Source organism: Caretta caretta, chromosome 10 (assembly GCF_965140235.1).
Source record: "Caretta caretta isolate rCarCar2 chromosome 10, rCarCar1.hap1, whole genome shotgun sequence".
Taxonomy (NCBI): domain Eukaryota; kingdom Metazoa; phylum Chordata; order Testudines; family Cheloniidae; genus Caretta; species Caretta caretta.
Window position 1 is genome coordinate 56,859,560 of NC_134215.1, and position 18,401 is coordinate 56,877,960.

Sequence of the window (18,401 nt, forward strand, 5' to 3'; positions counted from 1 at the left end):
TTTTAGAACAGACCGCGCTGTGAAATTTTACTTTGAACTATATCAATTATGAGTTTAAATAATATGGAAGCTTTCTCTAAGTTATAGTCCCGGGTTCCTTACCCTTTCAGCTGCTCTGATAAATTAACATTTTTGTTAGGGGTGGGGGAGAATTTTCATGAAGCCTTTTTTAGGGACTAAATGCTATCTAGGACTCTGAAATAATATTAATGTGGCCCATAGAGTGCAATCCTTCATTCTGGATTTGTCATTCCACAAGTTGAACTGCTCCTTACTACTGTCCAGACTTCATGAGCCATGGGAGCAAGGGCAGGCTGGGGTAGGTGCGACCATGTGGTGCTGCTGGCTGGGAGACCATCCTGAGGCAGAAGCCTCCAGCTTGCATGATATTCCAGGCAGGACTGAATCTCCATGAGACGAAACTTAAAGAAGAGAATGACCTGAAGTCACTCCTCGCATTCGGTGCTCTAAGAGGAGGATAGCCTTGTCTGTCCAGGTGCCCCAATCGACCTCACCGAGGTCTACCAGGAGACGTACGACAGCTATCAGTCCTACTGCACTGTCTGCCACGAAGGCAAGGAGCTGCTGCTGTGTAGCAATGCAGCATCTTGTCTGCTGGCAGCACCCAGGAGACGTACGGTGACTGTGAGCTGGGTGGGCTCCATGCTTGTCATACTATGGCAAGCATGGCTGTGGGCTGAGATGGGCCGGTGGCTGGGACCCCAGCTGGCGAAGCCAGCGGACGGAGCCCCAGACTGGCAGCGGACTGAGCGGCTCAGCCCCGCTGCTGGTATGGGGCTCCGTCCGCCGGCCCCATGCAGCCCGCTGCCTGCCTGGTGTTCCGATCATCCAAGCAGGCAGCGGGCTGAGCGGGCCGGCGGATGGGACTCAGGAAAAAAGGTGCGAAACAATTGTCTGCCGTTCCTTTCAGAGAGGGAGGGAGGGGGGTCTGATGACATGTACCCAAAACCACCCGCGACAAAGTTTTTGCCCCATCAGGCATTGGGAGCTTAACCCAGAATTCCAATGGGCAACGGAGACTGTGGGAACTGTGGGATAGCTACCCCCAGTGCACCGCTCTGTAAGTCGATGCTAGCCACGGTAGGGAGGATGCACTCTGCCGACTTAATGCGCTTAGTGTGGACATACACAATCGACTGTATAAAATCGACTTAGATAAAATCAACCTAATTTCGTTGATTCGTAGTGTAGACCTACCCTAAGGAACACCACAATCACATCCACTCTTCAGGTTAGTGTAAGTTAAATTTAAAAAATAACTTGCTCATCAATTGGAGTTGTACTTGATTACTAACTAAATTAAATTTAGTTGCTTCATCATTTACTGTCATTTACTCTGTGTCTACACATCAAAGTAAGCCAAATCTTGAGCCTGGGTTCAAGCATTAACTCCCCTTCGTGTCCACACCCCATTTGTTTTAACCTAGGGCTTGAAAGGGTTCCAGGCCTGCAGGATTTTCAGTGGAGATCAGTTGGCTCTTTTGCAAAGAGAGCTGCTTCCTGGTCACAAGAGCACAGCCAGATATTGGTGGACACTGCCTGGGCATCCCTGCACACATAGCCCCAGGGAGGGCCCACAGGGCCCAGGAGCAAGGGACAGAGAACGGAGTGGTTGCCAGGAAGGGGGAGGAGCAGTATGGCCAGGGGAGGGAAGATCCCCAGCATCATGGCAACCAAGAGCTGCCTCCTGCCTGTCAGCTTTTCTCCTTGCTCTGGTACTTCCGTACAGCTGCACCACTGTAAGCTCTCTACAGTAGCCTTTCTAAGCTGACAGGAAAGAGCTCTCCTATCAACTTAATGCGCACCCATTAAGTGGCAGTAGTTATGTCAGCCAGAGAAGCTCTCCTGCTGACATAGCACTGTCTGCACCGACACTTAAGTCGGTGTAATTTAAATTGCTCAGGGGTGGCTTATTCACACCCCTGAGAGACCTGAGCTATTCTGACGTAAGTGGTAGTGTAGACGTAGCCTCAGATTAAATGGTAGTTCAGTATAAAGCTTTCACAAACTGCAGTTATTCTACTGAGACAGCCATCAAGGAGCTAAATATGCAGTTTATGTATTCATGGACTTCTTATGAATAGCTTATCAATAGCACTACTCAGTTAAGAAACTGGGTGGGCAGAAGAGTTTTTCCACAGTGCACCACATTCATAGGGCTAGAGTGTCACATGGTGGGGGGCACCAGGCACTCTGGGATAGGATTACTTTGACTTGGGTCCGTGCATTGCAATCTGGATGGCAAAGACCTAGGTTTGTGCATGGTTCAGAAAATCCTTAATCTAGGGTTAAAATGCAATGTAGACGCTCGAGCCCAGGGTCCCCTGACATGGGTCAGCTCACTTGAATCCCACTAACCCGAGGCGTACATTGCTGTGTAGACATAGACTCTGTCAAAAAGCAGTGCAAAGCAGCACAATAACAAGGTAACTGAATTAAAAACCAGCTTTCAAATCAGACTGTTCATACCCCTTTACAGTTCCCATGGTACTTGTTGCAGGAGTGAAGTCTCTCCCTTGTTTGCGGGGTCAGACTTTTAGATAAATGGATCTCTTCCATGGGACAATAATTTAATGTTTGCAGCACATGGACATAACTTCCATGGCAGGCTGCAGGATGAATGTTTACAAATAGTCATTAATAAAGGGATATGATTGGTCTGAATTGAAACTTGGTTTTTAATTGAGTGAACTGCTCAGAAACAGATTATAAAAATATTTGACCAGCTCTCATATCTTATACCCCTGTTGTGGCATTTATACTATTCTTCTCCTACCTCTGTTTAATAATATCCCTGTGTGTGCTTGTTGCATATACATAACATATGAAAGGTTGCATTAGATATTGAATCATTGAGGTAATTTAGAGATTGTGGCCTAATTAGAAGCAGCGTTCTGAAACAAGGTTTAAAGTTTTTCAAATGTGAATAGTTTGTTAAATAGAAAAAAAAAATCAGATTTGCAAAAGGATTTTCCTCCAGTTCAGGAACTAGGAAGATGACAGTACTACTGTATCAGCAACTTTGCTGAGAACTTTCCACACCAAGGTAGTAAGATCAGGATGAGAAATCTGTGTTCTTAGAACGTTGTTTTTGTAGGCTAGAACTTGCCCATCAGGTCACATTCTACTGAAGGAGGAATAATAGAAATGTTCTGTTTAGTTGCAAAGAGCTAGGCCATATTATAAATGCTTGTTTTGCTGTTTTTTGTCTTTTGTACAATACATAGTTGCGAGGAAGAGGAAATCTTTGAATTCAGTTGTCCTCCCCTCCCGCTCCCTGTAATAGTCCTTTATACAAGTTATAACAAAGTTAATAAGACAAAAAAAACCCAAAATGCTCAGACTTGTTGCTTCAGATCTCTGAACATTACCTCTTGCCAGTGTTTTTCAGCTACAGAGATCTTGTAAGGACAAATAAATACATCACTACTCCCCAGTTGGGCATCCTCACAAAAATTATTCACAATAATTGTTTTATGGAATGCTGGCACCATGTAAATTACACTTACACTTATATGTGAAATAGTGAAATTTCAACCACAGCTACAGTATTGTATTACTGTATTACCACATGGCTTTGAGTCCCAGTTCAGACAGTATGCCTTTCATTTTTAATCATCTTTTCATGTATGAAGCTATGTTGCAATAAATGTATCTCCGTTAAAAGATCAAGCAACTACTTTTTGGCGGAACCTTTCCACTAACCAATGCAATTATGTAGATACAGTATTTGGGCTGTAGAATAACAAAGAGAAAGGGACAGATCTAGCAGAATATATTGGTATGCAAATAGCAATCTGAAATCAAAGCATTAGGATTGTTTTAATGTTCTGATATTTCTGGGGTGGCAGAAAAAATTTATCACTAGGGTATTAATGTGTTCAGCCTTTGACATCATCCTAATCAATGACCCCCCCCCACACACACACATATAGAGCAAAATTCTCCAGACAGATCTGCACAATGGATTTTGATTGGTGTTCTGCTCTTCCTGCACCTACAGAACTCCCAATGAGAAACCTAAGTATTGGAACAGAAATCTGGCCTGCAGCTATGACAGAAAAATTCTAGCCTTAAACAAAGCATATGTTAGGAGAATTCTGTTCCTTTTAAAATAACTGATTGGCTGTAGTAAGTGAACCTTCTTATCTTCATTTTCTAGGTTCAAATATATTCTAGGAATGCACTTTTTTATTGCAATCATTTAATAAAATCTGAGAATCAAAGAAAATGTGGTTCTCCAAAGTTGACTAGTGGAACAGAAAAGTTTGATTTCCACTCTAATCATGCATGGCACGTTACCAAGACAGCACTGTATATAGCATATTGGTGTTAGAAGATGTGATCTTTATTCTGATATCTCCCAAATTCACAGATTCAAGAGATGCAATAAAACTTTTCTTAAACTTCTGTTTTATCTTTGCTGAAGAAGCTCCAGTGAAGAGTTTGCTTTTGTTTGAACTGTAGTTTTAGATTTGGCAAGGTCACTCAGTTCGTGTCCTAGTAAATGTCCATCTAAATGTCACAAGTCTGTATATTGCGCTTCCTGGGGACATGTGCTATTAAAATGAACAGTAATGGATAACAACTGAAAATCTAGCAAATAGTTTGAGGAAATCAAACAAAATGACCTTCTGATTTAGCCATAATTTTAAAATTAAATAAATTTTCAACTGCCACAAAGTGAGTCTACCTTATAACCATTCATGAACCAGGATTATAATCCAGATCAATAGAGTTATAGCCCAGAAATAAGGACAAAATGTGAGCTGAAGTAAACTAATATTACAGAGCTAGACATTGTCCCAGTTTCTCCTTTATTGTGTCTCCTGAGTGGGAAAGAGAAATTAGAATGCAGTTAGATGAGGATAATCCAAACTATACACTCTATTGAACCATTGCCAAGGAATTTGGGTTTAACTCTTGCTTAGGCCTGTTGTGTTTTGTTTTTTATTGTGTGACTAGATTTTGGGGGTGATAGAGAAGCACAGTAATGAGGACTTCCAGAAGAAGAGAATTGTGTGGATTAAGAGCTGTAGTTTTGGAAAAAATAAAATGACTTGAGGAGACAGTGTTAGGGAATTGCACCTAGAAATGGAGAAATCAATTGTTGTTTTTTACTTTACAAAACTTTATTTGTCTTTTCAGATTTTGCAGTCTGGTTTATCTGTTGCCTGACCTACTCCTGTAGTGGGATGGATTTGGAGCCCAGTTCCCAACAGACCAATTTAGAGGAAAGTTAAAATATATATCGGTGAAGCCTAATTCCCTAAAAAAAATAGATTTCCTACAAACACACAGTTAGTTAGACACGTATATCCCACCAAAAATAATGTAAAATAAGTATAAACCCAGGGCAAACTGACCATAATAGCAAGGAAGATGCAGTTAATAGGGAAATATACATCTTTCAACACATGGGTGTAAAGAAATGACACTTAAAGTTTGGTGGCACTGATCATGTCTAGCTGTTGTGATTTTTTTTATATAGACCTCTTGATTGTGAATTATATATTAGTTTTTGTTCAACTGTAGAAAACATTTAATGACAGATGTGAAAGTCTGACCCCTTGTGGTTGTAAGTAATGTTTCCAATCAATACTATCTGAATAGGAAAAATCCAGAGAATATTTACTGAATTTGGGTGAACAGAAAGGGAGAATGGATTACACGATAGCAAAGAGTGATGAGCCAATGATAGTAGGCCAGATTCTGATTTTACTTACACAGGTGTAACTCAGGAGCAACTCCACTGAAATCAATGGACTTACATTAGTGTAAAAACAGTGTGGGACCCAAATCAGATCCACTATTTTTTTTTTCCAATTCCAGTGAGGATGCCGTATTCTGTACTTGGCTGATAAAGTAAAATATTTCTACCTCTGCAAATGAATGACTAATGCTATCCAGTAAATGCACAATGTGGTTAGACACCTATAAGAAAATCTTCCTCCATCAGGATATTAGGGAGAAGATTAGATCTTGAAGGCAGTGCCTAGACCTTGGTTCTGGACAAAGGGGAAGAACTCCTGCTCAAAAAGGAAAAAAAGATGAGCTTCAATTCACATCTGCTTTTAGAAACTAACCATAAAACTGGACTTATAAAGAGTATTTACCCATGTAAATATATGCCAATCTCTGTGTATAAGAACTGAATAGAATTAGTAATAACAAGTGGTAATCTAGGGGAGCTGCTGAAATCCATTAGAGAGCAACCATGTATTTTATAGCAAAGAGAAGCGAGAGTGTTTAGATGCAGAGTAGAGAAGTGTCTATAGGAGCTCTTCTGGCACACAAGTTATATATAGGTTTCAGAGTAGCAGCCGTGTTAGTCTGTATCCACAAAAAGAAAAGGTGTACTTGTGGCACCTTAGATATATATAATTTGCAGATGCATGAAAGGAACTATAACATCACATGCTGTAAAGATTCTGCACATTATCTAAAGTGCATTAAAATGCTAGAACTGTTTGGTTTGTATGAGGTTATGAGTTGGAAGGCTGCCTTTGTGAATGTTAGGGTGGAGAAAGCATGCAAAATATTTAGAGTATGTGTTGATGCACGTCCTATAGATATGTGTACTATAGCAAGGCAAAGTCAAGGATGGACTTTTCAGGGAAAAAATTCATTTATTTTTCCTTTCAGGGTCAATAATTCAATATTTTTTCTCCAAGTTCTCTCCACCTGCTCCCCACATTTTTCTTATAAATGGGATTGATTGTATCTTCTGTAAAGCCCTGAATGTGAAAACAATGCATGTGCTTAACTTTATTCCTGTGAGTAGCCCTATTCATTTACTTAGTTTGGCTTAAGAGTTTTGACATCTTGGGACAGTTTATAGAGGAGTTTCCAATAGAAAAGCTCCTTTTTCCTCCCCCCTTGAACCTGAACAAATTGTAAGAATGTCATAAATATTTGTATGAACATCTGTAAACTTCTGACTTTCTACTAGTAAAATATTGAGGCTATTTTCTCACAAAGTAGGGAAATTTATAAAGAGAGGTCATCTCTATTGTCCCATCACTACCTTGATAATCAGTCCTTGTAAATATCTGAAGGGTATGATAGCCACTCTCCAGGAAAGAATGAGGAGTTCTTGTGGCACCTTAGAGACTAACAAATTTATTTGGGCATAAGCTTTTGTGGGCTATAACCCACTTCATCAGATGCATGGAGTGGAAAATACAGTACAATACCTGCTTACTGTATTTTCCACTCCATGCATCTGATGAGGTGGGTTATAGCCTACAAAAGCTTATCCCCAAATACATTTTAGTCTCTAAGGTGCCACAAGGATTCCTCGTTGTTTTTACTGATACAGACTAACAGAGGGGTAGCTGTGAAACCTGTCTCCAGGAAATGAGACTTTCCATTTGGCCAGCCTATAGCTTTTTATTTTGGTAGCCAAGTCATTTTCATTACAGTTCACTTTAAGCATTATTTATTTTTATTTTAGAGTATTTCATATACAATAATGTTTATTATACCAGACTCTTAGAAAAATTTAGGCATCTAGTGGGATTTTCAAAAGCACCTAGGTTCCTAAAACTCATTGAGTTGAGAGGACATTAAAGCACCTAGATGCATTTAAAAATTATACTAGGCACCTAAATATGCTTTAAAATGTGGGTCTTAGTTAATCATAGCACCCATTTCTTGACAACAATCTCTATTTTCTTGGGCTTATGGTAGGAAATGTTTATGCTAAATTTTGGCATACAAGATCTTGGCTGCAAAGAAAATTTTTGGTGGTCCCAATATTGCCAAACCAAATCATTTAAAAAATCCTGAATCAGGCCGCCAAAAATCATGAGACAAAGATTTCTCTGTTTTCCCTCTGGTATTTGGAACCTACAAAATGGTGTGTGTCAATTTTTTCAAGCTTTTCTTTACAACCCTGAGGAGTAGAAACATGGCTTTTTAAAAATGGAAGTAGTTTACCATATATGAACTTAAGAAAAACACCAGATATCCTGAGATTCATGGTAAAATCCCCAAAGTTGGCAACACTGTAATGGTCCCTTTTTTCATTACTGAAAGTCAGATGGGTGACAAGCTCCATAGAAATTAGACTTAAAACACACACATCAGTATTGTGTGTATCTCTCTGAAGTCAGTGGAACCTGTGAATGCTTGTCACTGCTGAAAATCAAGCCCATTTATGTCTAAAGGCCTAAAAAGCGATCTAGGTGTCTAACTACGGGCACCTAAGTAAACAAATATTAGACTTTATCTCTGTTTAACATTTAATGTTGCAGTAGCACTTAGAGGCAACAATGCTGTAATGGGGCTGGGACAAACGAGTGGGCTGGGTTGGGTTTGGGGTGACGGGATAACAAATAATATAATGGCATGCTGGCTGTTCTTAGTTGGTCAGCAGTAGTGATCACAGCTCTTCACCGGCCTAGCCATTATCAGCTTGCCGTTTGCTGTATGTTATGGCAGAAGGGAGTTTTAAGGAGGGTCTTGAAAGAGGACAAGGTGGTGGCTTTATGGATATTGACTGAGAGCTTTCCCCACTGATAAAAGGGCAGCATGGAGAAAGCACAGAGCGCATTGGAAATGTGGAGAATCGTACAATTGAGGCAGGTGTTATTGGTGGAGTGAAGACAGGAGTCTGATGCAGGGCGGGGGGTGGGAAGGTGCATGAACGATATAACATCCAACATCCGATTGTGTATGCTAGAACTAAAACACAGCTGACTTTAAATAATGAGAAGAAACTATCATCTTAATATGGTCTAATTAGTACTTTGCAAATAAAGTTGAAGCATTGATATTAGTCCTTGAAATTTAGCTCCTGCCCTTGAGTAGTAATTACTTGTTAAAAACATTTCATAAGGAATATTATTACTGGCACATGCCTGAATAGCAAATATGCATTTCTGCAAAACCCCTTAATGACTCCATTGGGCAAATACACATTTTTACAATCATTACCAAATCTCTTAAAAGGCCCATGGTGTTCCAAACTGCACACTCAAATAACCTTAAAAACTGAATGTCTTTAAAACAGGAAATTCCTGTATTTGAGTTAGTGGTAAAGCCCACAGCATCCAAAGGGCAGAGCTATATGAAACTCAGTGGTTCTAGTTCACAAGGTTCATTGAAAGCTTTCCTTCTGTTTTGAGTTGGGTGGATCTGCAGCTTTGAGGTTTTGCTTGGAAGTTTGGATTTGAATGAACCTGGAAGCTTAAAGTGAGATTCAAATGAAATGGCTGAACTGGACAATCCTGTGCGGGGTTTAGATACAAACATCTGTATCAACCCAGGTTGTGAACCTTTCAGTGAATGTGGGCTGAGATCTGTGTTTGTAACAAAACCTGAAACTGGGCAAGTTTCACGTGGCTTTGGGTTTAGTAACAGAAGTTTCATACCGTTCGGGTAAGAGCCTCTTCTAAGCATTGCCAGTTCCGTTTTGTAAAGCTTCATATTATTAATGTAATGCAATACAACAAACAGACATGTTGGCTGAGGTAAATTAAGCAATAATAAAAACATAGCTGGTTTATTTTAATCCAGAATCTAACTGGACTTAATTTTAGTGAGTCCGAGTGATCACCAATTGCTTTAATTATGGACTTGATATTGTGGAAGGGGACTGCTTAGTTCAGTACAGACCTGTTCATCTTCCTTTCATGCTGGAGGTGGAGCTGTGTGCTCTTTTTGCAACAGTTTTATACTGTTGACCCATATTTAGCTTGTGATCCTCTATGACCCCCCAGAGCCCTTTCTGCAGTACTCCTTCCTAGGCAGTCATTTCCCATTTTGTATGTGTGCAACTAATTGAGCTTTCCTAAGTGGAGTACTTTGCATTTGTCCTTATTGAATGTCTTCCTATTTACTTCAGACCATTTCTTCAGTTTGTCCAGATCATTTTGAATTTTAATGCTATCATCCAAAGCACTTGCAACTCCTCCCAGCTTGGTATCGTCTGAAAACTTTAAGTGTACTCTCTGTGCCATTATCTAAATCGTTGATGAAGATATTGAAGAGACCCAGACCCAGGACTGATTGCTGCGGGACCCCACTCGTTATGCTCTTCCAGCTTGACTGTGAACCGCTGATAACTACTTTCTGGGAATGGTTTTCCAACCAGTTATATACCCACTTTCTAGTAGCTCCATCTAGATTCTATTTCCCTAGTTTGTTTATGAGAAGGTTATGCGAGACAGTTTCAAAAACCTTACTAAAGTCAAGAAATATCACGCCTACTCCTTCCTCCCCCCCCCCAAGCTGTTAAGTTGGTTTGACATGATTTGTTCTTGCAAATTCATGCTGACTGTTACTTGTCACCTGATTATCTTCTAGGTCTTTGCAAATTGATTGCTTAATTATTTGCTCCATTATCTTTCCAGGTACTAAAGTTAAGCTGACTGGTCTGTAACTCCTCTTTTTATAGATTGGCACTATATTTGGCCTTTTCCAGTCCTCTGGAATCTCTCCCGTTGTCCATAAGTTTTCGAAGATAATCGCTAATGGCTCAGATATATCCTCAGTCAGTCACAGTAATTTTTAACGTGATCTTTCCCTATTTTAGCCTCAGAGCTTACCACATTTTCACTGGCGTCCCCTATGATTGCTACTAATCTTTTGGTGAAAACTGAAACAAATTCGTTTAGCACCTCTGTCATTTCCACATTTTCTGTTATTGTCCCCCTCCCCCCACTGAGTAATGTCTTCCCTGTCCTTGGTCTTCCTCTTGCTTCTAATGTGTTTGTAGAATGTTTTCTTCTTACTGTTTATGTCTCTAGCTTTTTTAATCTCATTTTGTGCTTTGGCCTTTAAGAAAATAAGAAGAAAATAAATTTTCTTCCTACACTCTTGTGCTGTTTGTTTATAGTCATCCTTTGTAATTTGACTTAGTTCTACACTTTTTGTAGGACCCTTTTTTGAGTTTCAGATAATTGAATATCTCCTAGTAAGGCCCAGGTGATCTCTTGCCGTACTTCCTATCTTTCCTATGCAGTGGGATAGTCTGCTTTTGTGGCCTTAATCATGTCTCTGAAAAACTGCCAACTGTATCTCACTGTTTTTCCCCTTAGACTTTCTTCACATGGGATTTTACCTACCAACTCCGAGTTTGCTAAAGTCTGCCTTCTTGAAATCCATTATCATTATCCATGTTTTCCCTATTTATAATCCTTTAGATTAATGAACTGTCATTTCATGATCACCTTCTTCCAAGCTGTCTTCCACTTTCAGATTCTCAAACAGGTCTTCCCTATTTGTCAAAATCAAATCTAGAACTGCCTCTCTCCTTGTAGCTTTATCCACCTTCTGAAATAAAATTTTGTCTCCAATGCATTCCAAAAACTTGTTGGATAATCTGTGCCCTGCTGAGTTATTTTCTGGACGAATGTCTGGGTAGTTGAAGTCCCCCATCACCACCAAATCCTGTGTTTTGAATGATTTCATTAGTTTAAAAAAGCCTCATCCACCTCTTTTTTTGGTTAGGTTGTCTGTCATATCCCCCTTCCATGACATCATGGTGATTTGGGGCCCAACGGTTGCCATGAGCTCAATAGTCAAACTCACATTGACTTAAATGACAGCAGGATCAGACTCTTACAAAAAAAACCCTCAAAAAACTTAAAACTGTAATAAACAAAATCTCCACTATTTAGATTGGAGTCATGCTTTTATCACATCTCATCAAGAGGTGGCATTGAAAAAGGCTAATGTTGTTTCTGCAATAGATTCAGCCCAGATAGGAACTTTCACTGTTCCTTCTCTGGAGACATTTCAGCTCATCTGACTTCAAAGTATTTTGGCTGGGAGAGATGTTTCATAGTTGGTCAAACCATGTTTCACTTTCACAGTGGCTGCAATGGCTCTTGGAAATTATCTTTACAATGTATGAATTAACCATGGCCCCAATTCCGGAAATCATTTAAGCATACACTTAAGTGCTTTTAGAACTGGGGCCCAAGTCACTGGATGAAGTTCAGGTTGAAGGCAAATATTAGAGGTTTGAGTGCATCTTACCTTTCAAGAACAGAGTTAAAAAAAAATGAAAAATCCCTCTAACGTTAGAGACCTAGGAAATACAGAGGTAAAGTTACATTTCTCAAACAAGGCACCCAAACTACTGTAATTTTACTTTGCAGATATGCCTCCCTTCATCTTCCTTTCTTTGCATGCAGAGTATTGAAACTGTTCTGTAGCACACCGTGTGTTTCACATATACATTGTATACAGAATGCCCACAGGCCGGCAGAGCCATGAAACTGGTACAGAATATTCTTCCTGCTCTGAATTCTGTTCACATAGGAAGAAAAAAAAAATCAATATTGAGATTTAGGCCCATATTCTGTAATTTGCTTTGTGTGGGTACAAGGTCTACAAGGGTACATTCTAGTACAGAATCAAAGCCTTAAAGAGAAAAGAAATGAGCAGTAGTGTTGAGTGCTGTCTAGCTGAGGATTTAAGCTGTGATGTTAGCATGCCTTTAACGTGTTAAGGTGGTCAAGTTAAAGTCATGTGGGGAGCCCAGGTTTTGATTTGACCAGTTAACTTGTTGAAAGCAATGTGTATCATCTACACTAGTCATTAGGTTAAAATATGTTCATTTGTATGTGTTAGCTACAACTTGCTTACATCATACCTTTCGATTTTAGTCTAGACAAGATGGTGGGAAGTTGAGGAGGGACCCATACAAAATAAGCTGCAGTAGTGTTTCAAATGTCTGCACACTTAATAAGAAATTACTTTACGTCTTTTTCTAGGGTCAGGGCAACATAGTCAAGTATTTTACCAAACATAATTTTGCGTAAGAAGGAAAGCAGTAACTAATGCGAGTGAAATATGTTCTAGGTAGTTAATGTACTGTTGGAGCCATTTCTTGGCAGGTTTCAAATTTTGGCTGCTTCCAAACTGTCTGTTTTAAATACTGTAGATTTCAGTAAATCAGGTTCCTTTAAGGGTCTTGTTGTTGTTGCAATTATCAAGGTGAGATTAGCATACCATACTTCCCCTTCCCCACTCCCGAGTCCAGAAGGAAAACTACTTAGCTTTAAGATGAACAGAATGTAAACATAGTTACCAGAAAAACACAAACAAAAACCAACAGGAACTTTCAAGTGTGATATGTTTCTACGTGTTTAAAATCTTCATTTCCACATTATGATGTAAGTTTATCCTCAAAAAATGTTGGTTTCAACTAACATCCAACACAAACCAGGGAGATGAGGTTACCACTGGGAGATGGGAAAGAACGTGATCTCCAGAAAAGACACTTAAACTAAAAGATTAAATCCATTATTAACAACGGGACAAATCTTTGTCCCATTGAAATAAGTCAGACTTCTGCAATTGACCAGAATTTTTGGCCCTAAGAGAATTCATGTAGTCTAGTTTCCTCTTCAGTGGATGGAAACAATTTGATACTGCAAAAAAAAGAGGAAAAAGTGTGGGTACTATAAGAAGAGGAGCCAGAAATAGGGGTTGTTTCTACAGTTGTCGTAAATACTATGAGAAGAATTAATTAAAAAAAAATCCTTCAGGTTGATGCTGTAATTCTCTCTTCCTCTTCACTTTTTCCATTACCCTCAGCTACTTAATTTTTCCACAGAGCTAATAACTCTTATCTCTTCCTCCCCAGCTCCCACCCTATTAGAAGCCTCTTGCCCCGGTCTACACTAGGACTTTAGGTCAAATTTAGCACCGTTAAATCGATGTGAACCTGCACCCGTCCACACGATGAAGCCCTTTATTTCGACTTAAAGGGCTCTTAAAATCGATTTCCTTACTCCACCCTTGACAAGTGGATTAGATCTTAAATCGGCCTTGCCGGGTCGAATTTGGGGTACTGTGGACACAATTCGACGGTACTGGCCTCCGGGAGCTATCCCAGAGTGCTCCATTGTGACCGCTCTGGACAGCACTCTCAACTCAGATGCACTGGCTAGGTAGACAGGAAAAGAACTGCGAACTTTTGAATCTCATTTCCTGTTTGGCCAGCGTGGCAAGCTGCAGGTGACCATGCAGAGCTCATCAGCAGAGGTGACCATGATGGAGTCCCAGAATCGCAAAAGAGCTCCAGCATGGACTGAACGGGAGGTACGGGATCTGATCGTTGTATGGGGAGAGGAATCCGTGCTATCAGAACTCCGTTCCAGTTTTCAGAATGCCAAAACCTTTGTCAAAATCTCCCAGGGCGTGAAGGACAGAGGCCATAACAGGGACCCGAAGCAGTGCCGCGTGAAACTGAAGGAGCTGAGGCAAGCCTACCAGAAAACCAGAGAGGCGAACGGCCGCTCCGGGTCAGAGCCCCAAACATGCCGCTTCTATGATGAGCTGCATGCCATTTTAGGGGGTTCAGCCACCACTACCCCAGCCGTTTTGTTTGACTCCTTCAATGGAGATGGAGGCAACACGGAAGCAGGTTTTGGGGACGAAGAAGAAGATGATGAGGTTGTAGATAGCTCACAGCAAGCAAGCGGAGAAACCGCTTTTCCCGACAGCCAGGAAATGTTTCTCACCCTGGACCTGGAGCCAGTACCCCCGAACCCACCCAAGGCTGCCTCCCGGACCCGGCAGGCGGAGAAGGGACCTCCGGTGAGTGTACCTTTTAAAATACTATAATGATTTAAAAGCAAGCATGTGAAAGGATTAATTTGCCCTGGCATTCGCGGCTCTCCTGGATGTACTCCCAAAACCTTTGCAAAAGGTTTCTGGGGAGGGCAGCCTTATTGCGTCCTTCATGGTAGGACACTTTACCACTCCAGGCCAGTAACACGTACTCGGGAATCATTGCACAACAAAGCATTGCAGTGTATGTTTGCTGGCGTTCAAACAACGTCCGTTCTTTATTTCTCTGTTATCCTCAGGAGAGTGAGATATCATTCATGGTCACCTGGTTGAAATAGGGTGCTTTTCTTCAGGGGACATTGAGAGGTGCCCGTTCCTGCTGGGCTGTTTGCCTGTGGCTGAACAGAAATGTTCCCTGCTGTTAGCCACGGGGAGGGGGGAGGGTTGAGGGGGTAGCCACGCGGTGGGGGGAGGCAAAATGTGACCTTGTAACGAAAGCACATGTGCTATGTATGTAATGTTAACAGTAAGGTTTACCCTGAAAGAGTGTAGCCACTGTTTTATAAAATGTCTTTTTAAATACCGCTGTCCTTTTTTTTTTCTCCACCAGCTGCATGTGTTTCAATGATCACAGGATCTTCTCCTTCCCAGAGGCTAGTGAAGATTAGAAAGAAAAAAAAAACGCACTCGTGATGAAATGTTCTCCAAGCTCATGCTGTCGTCCCACACTGACAGAGCACAGACAAATGCATGGAGGCAAATAATGTCAGAGTGCAGGAAAGCAGAAAATGACCAGGAGGAGAGGTGGCGGGCTGAAGACAGGGCTGAAGCTCAAATGTGGCGGCAGCGTGATGAGAGGAGGCAGGATTCAATGCTGAGGCTGCTGGAGGACCAAACCAGTATGCTCCAGTGTATGGCGGAGCTGCAGCAAAGGCAGCTGGAGCACAGACTGCCACTACAGCCCCTGTGTAACCAACTGCCGTCCTCCCCAAGTTCCATAGCCTCCACACCCAGACGCCCAAGAACGTGGTGGGGGGGCCACCGGCCAACCAGCCACTCCGCCACAGAGGATTGCCCAAAACAAAGAAGGCTGGCATTCAATAAATAAATTTTAAAGTTGTAAACTTTTAAAGTTTTCCTTCCCACCTCCACCACCCCTCCTGGGCTACGTTGGTAGTCATCCCCCTATTTGTGTGATGAATGAATAAAGAATGCATGAATGTAAAGCAACAATGACTTTATTACCTCTGCAAGCAATGATCGAAGGGAGGAGGGGAGGGTGGTTAGCTTACAGGGAAGTAGAGTGAACCAAGGGGTGGGGGGTTTCATCAAGGAGAAACAAAGAGAACTTTCACACCGTAGCCTGGCCAGTCATGAAACTTGTTTTCAAAGCTTCTCTGATGCGTACCGCACCCTCCTGTGCTCTTTTAACCGTCCTGGTGTCTGGCTGCGCGTAACCAGCAGCCAGGCGATTTGCCTCAACCTCCCACCCCGCCATAAACGTCTCCCCCTTACTCTCACAGATATTGTGGAGCACACAGCAAGCAGTAATAACAGTGGGAATATTGGTTTCGCTGAGGTCTAAGCGAGTCAGTAAACTGCGCTAGCGTGCCTTTAAACGTCCAAATGCACATTCTACCACCATTCTGCACTTGCTCAGCCTGTAGTTGAACAGCTCCTGACTACTGTCCAGGCTGCCAGTGTACGGCTTTATGAGCCATGGCATTAAGGGGTAGGCTGGGTCCCCACGGATACATATAGGCATTTCAATGTCCCCAACAGTTATTTTCTGGTTTGGGAATAAAGTCCCTTTCTGCAGCTTTTGAAACAGACCAGAGTTCCTGAAGATGCGAGGGTCATGTACCTTTCCCAGCCATCCCACGTTGATGTTGGTGAAACGTCCCTTGTGATCCACCAGAGCTTGCAGCACTATTGAAAAGTACCCCTTGCGGTTTATGTACTCGCTGGCTTGGTGCTCCGGTGCCAAGATAAGGATATGGGTACCGTGTATGGCCCCACCACAGTTAGGGAATCCCATTGCAGCAAAGCCATCCACTATGACCTGCACATTTCCAGGGTCACTACCCTTGATATCAGCAGATCTTTGATTGCGTGGGCTACTTGTATCACAGCAGCCCCCACAGTAGATTTGCCCACTCCAAATTGATTCCCAACTGACAGGTAGCTGTCTGGCGTTGCAAGCTTCCACAGGGCTATCGCCACTCGCTTCTCAACAGTGAGGGCTGCTCTCATCTTGGTATTCATGCGCTTCAGGGCAGGGGAAAGCAAGTCACAAAGTTCCATGAAAGTGCCCTTACGCATGCGAAAGTTTCTCAGCCACTGGGAATCATCCCAGACCCGCAACGCTATGCGGTCCCACCAGTCTGTGCTTGTTTCCTGACCCCAGAATCAGCGTTCCACAGCACGAACCTGCCCCATTAGCACCATGATGCATGCATTGGAGGCCCATGATGTCAGAGAAATCTGTGTCCATGTCCTGATCACTCACGTGACCGCGCTGACGTCACCTCCTCACCTGGTATCGCTCTGCCAGGTTCTGGTGCTGCGTATACTGCTGGATAATGCGTGTGGTGTTTAATGTGCTCCTAATTGCCAAAGTGAGTTGAGCGGCATCCATGCTTGCCTTGGTATGGAGTCCGCACAGAAAAAAGACGCGGAACGATTGTCTGCCATTGCTCTGACGGAGGGAGGGGCGACTGACGACATGGCTTACAGGGTTGGCTTCAGGGAGCTAAAATCAACAAAGGAGGTGGCTTCACATCAAGGAGTATTTCAGGCAGGACTTCACGGAGGGTTCCAATAAGAAATGGTGCACCTAAGTTATTGTTTTCATTGGAAAAAGGAGGTTAGTCTGGCCTCTGATTGATACATGGCTAGATTTACCTTGCTGCACCTTCTCTGTGAGTGACTGCAGTGTGACCTAGAGGAATGAGTCCCCTAGACGGGAGAGGGGGAGAAGCAAATGAGTACAAAACAAATCTGGTCTATTTCTTGTTTTGATCCACTCCATGTATCTTTTACATCTTTGGCTGGCAGCAGACGGTGCAGAAGGACTGTATGCCAACCACATCTCTTGCCTGCCCAGCAGAAGATGGTACAATACGACTGCTAGCCATCCTCATCTCTTGCTTGCCCGGCAGAAGATGGTACAGTACGACTGCTAGCAATCCGTATCGCCTGCCTGCTCACCATAAGACAGTTCAATAGGACTGACTGCAGGACTAAAGAGAATGACCTGGTCAGCTCACACCATATTTAGTCCCTGCGCCCATGTCTGCCCAGGCGCTCCTGGCTGACATGGCCAGGAGCACCTCGGACATGACGATGACGGCTACCAGTCGTATTGCACCGTCTGCTGCCACAAGGCAATGGGTTGCTGCTACTGTGTAGCAATGCAGTACCGCATCTGCCAGCACCCAGGAGACATACGGTGACGGTTACCTGAGCGGGCTCCATGCTTGCCGTGATACGGCGTCTGCACAGGTAACTCAGGAAAAAAGGCGCAAAACGATTGTCTGCCCTTGCTTTCACGGAGGGAGGGAGGGAACGGGGGCCTGACGATATGTACCCAGAACCACCCGCGACAATGTTTTAGCCCCATCAGGCATTGGGATCTCAACCCAGAATTCCAATGGGCAGCGGAGACTGAGGGAACTGTGGGATAGCCACCCACAGTGCAACACTCTGGAAGTCGACTCTAGCCTCGGTACTGTGGAAGCACTCCGCCGAGTTAATGCACTTAATGCACTTAGAGCATTTTCTGTGGGGACACACACACTCGAATATATAAAACCGATTTCTAAAAAAACGACTTCTATAAATTCGAC

The 18,401-nt window shown here is 42.5% G+C and overlaps 2 protein-coding genes across 2 annotated transcripts in view; both read left to right on the top strand.

The window, feature by feature from the left end:
- The window catches only part of THSD4 (thrombospondin type 1 domain containing 4), a 612,634-nt gene that overhangs the window by 162,428 nt on the left and 431,805 nt on the right, over window positions 1–18,401 (top strand). The window lies entirely within an intron of this gene.
- On the top strand, window positions 14,015–15,677 carry LOC125643851 (myb/SANT-like DNA-binding domain-containing protein 7). Its single transcript, XM_048867071.2, has 2 exons — window positions 14,015–14,580; window positions 15,164–15,677. The coding sequence occupies exons 1-2, from the start codon at window positions 14,032–14,034 to the stop codon at window positions 15,179–15,181; spliced, it is 567 nt and encodes a 188-aa protein (XP_048723028.2). The 5' UTR covers window positions 14,015–14,031; the 3' UTR covers window positions 15,182–15,677.

Bases quoted from the DNA above. Each gene is read 5' to 3' on its own strand.
- LOC125643851 (XM_048867071.2), top strand. From the start codon at position 14,032: ATGATGGAGTCCCAGAATCGCAAAAGAGCTCCAGCATGGACTGAACGG.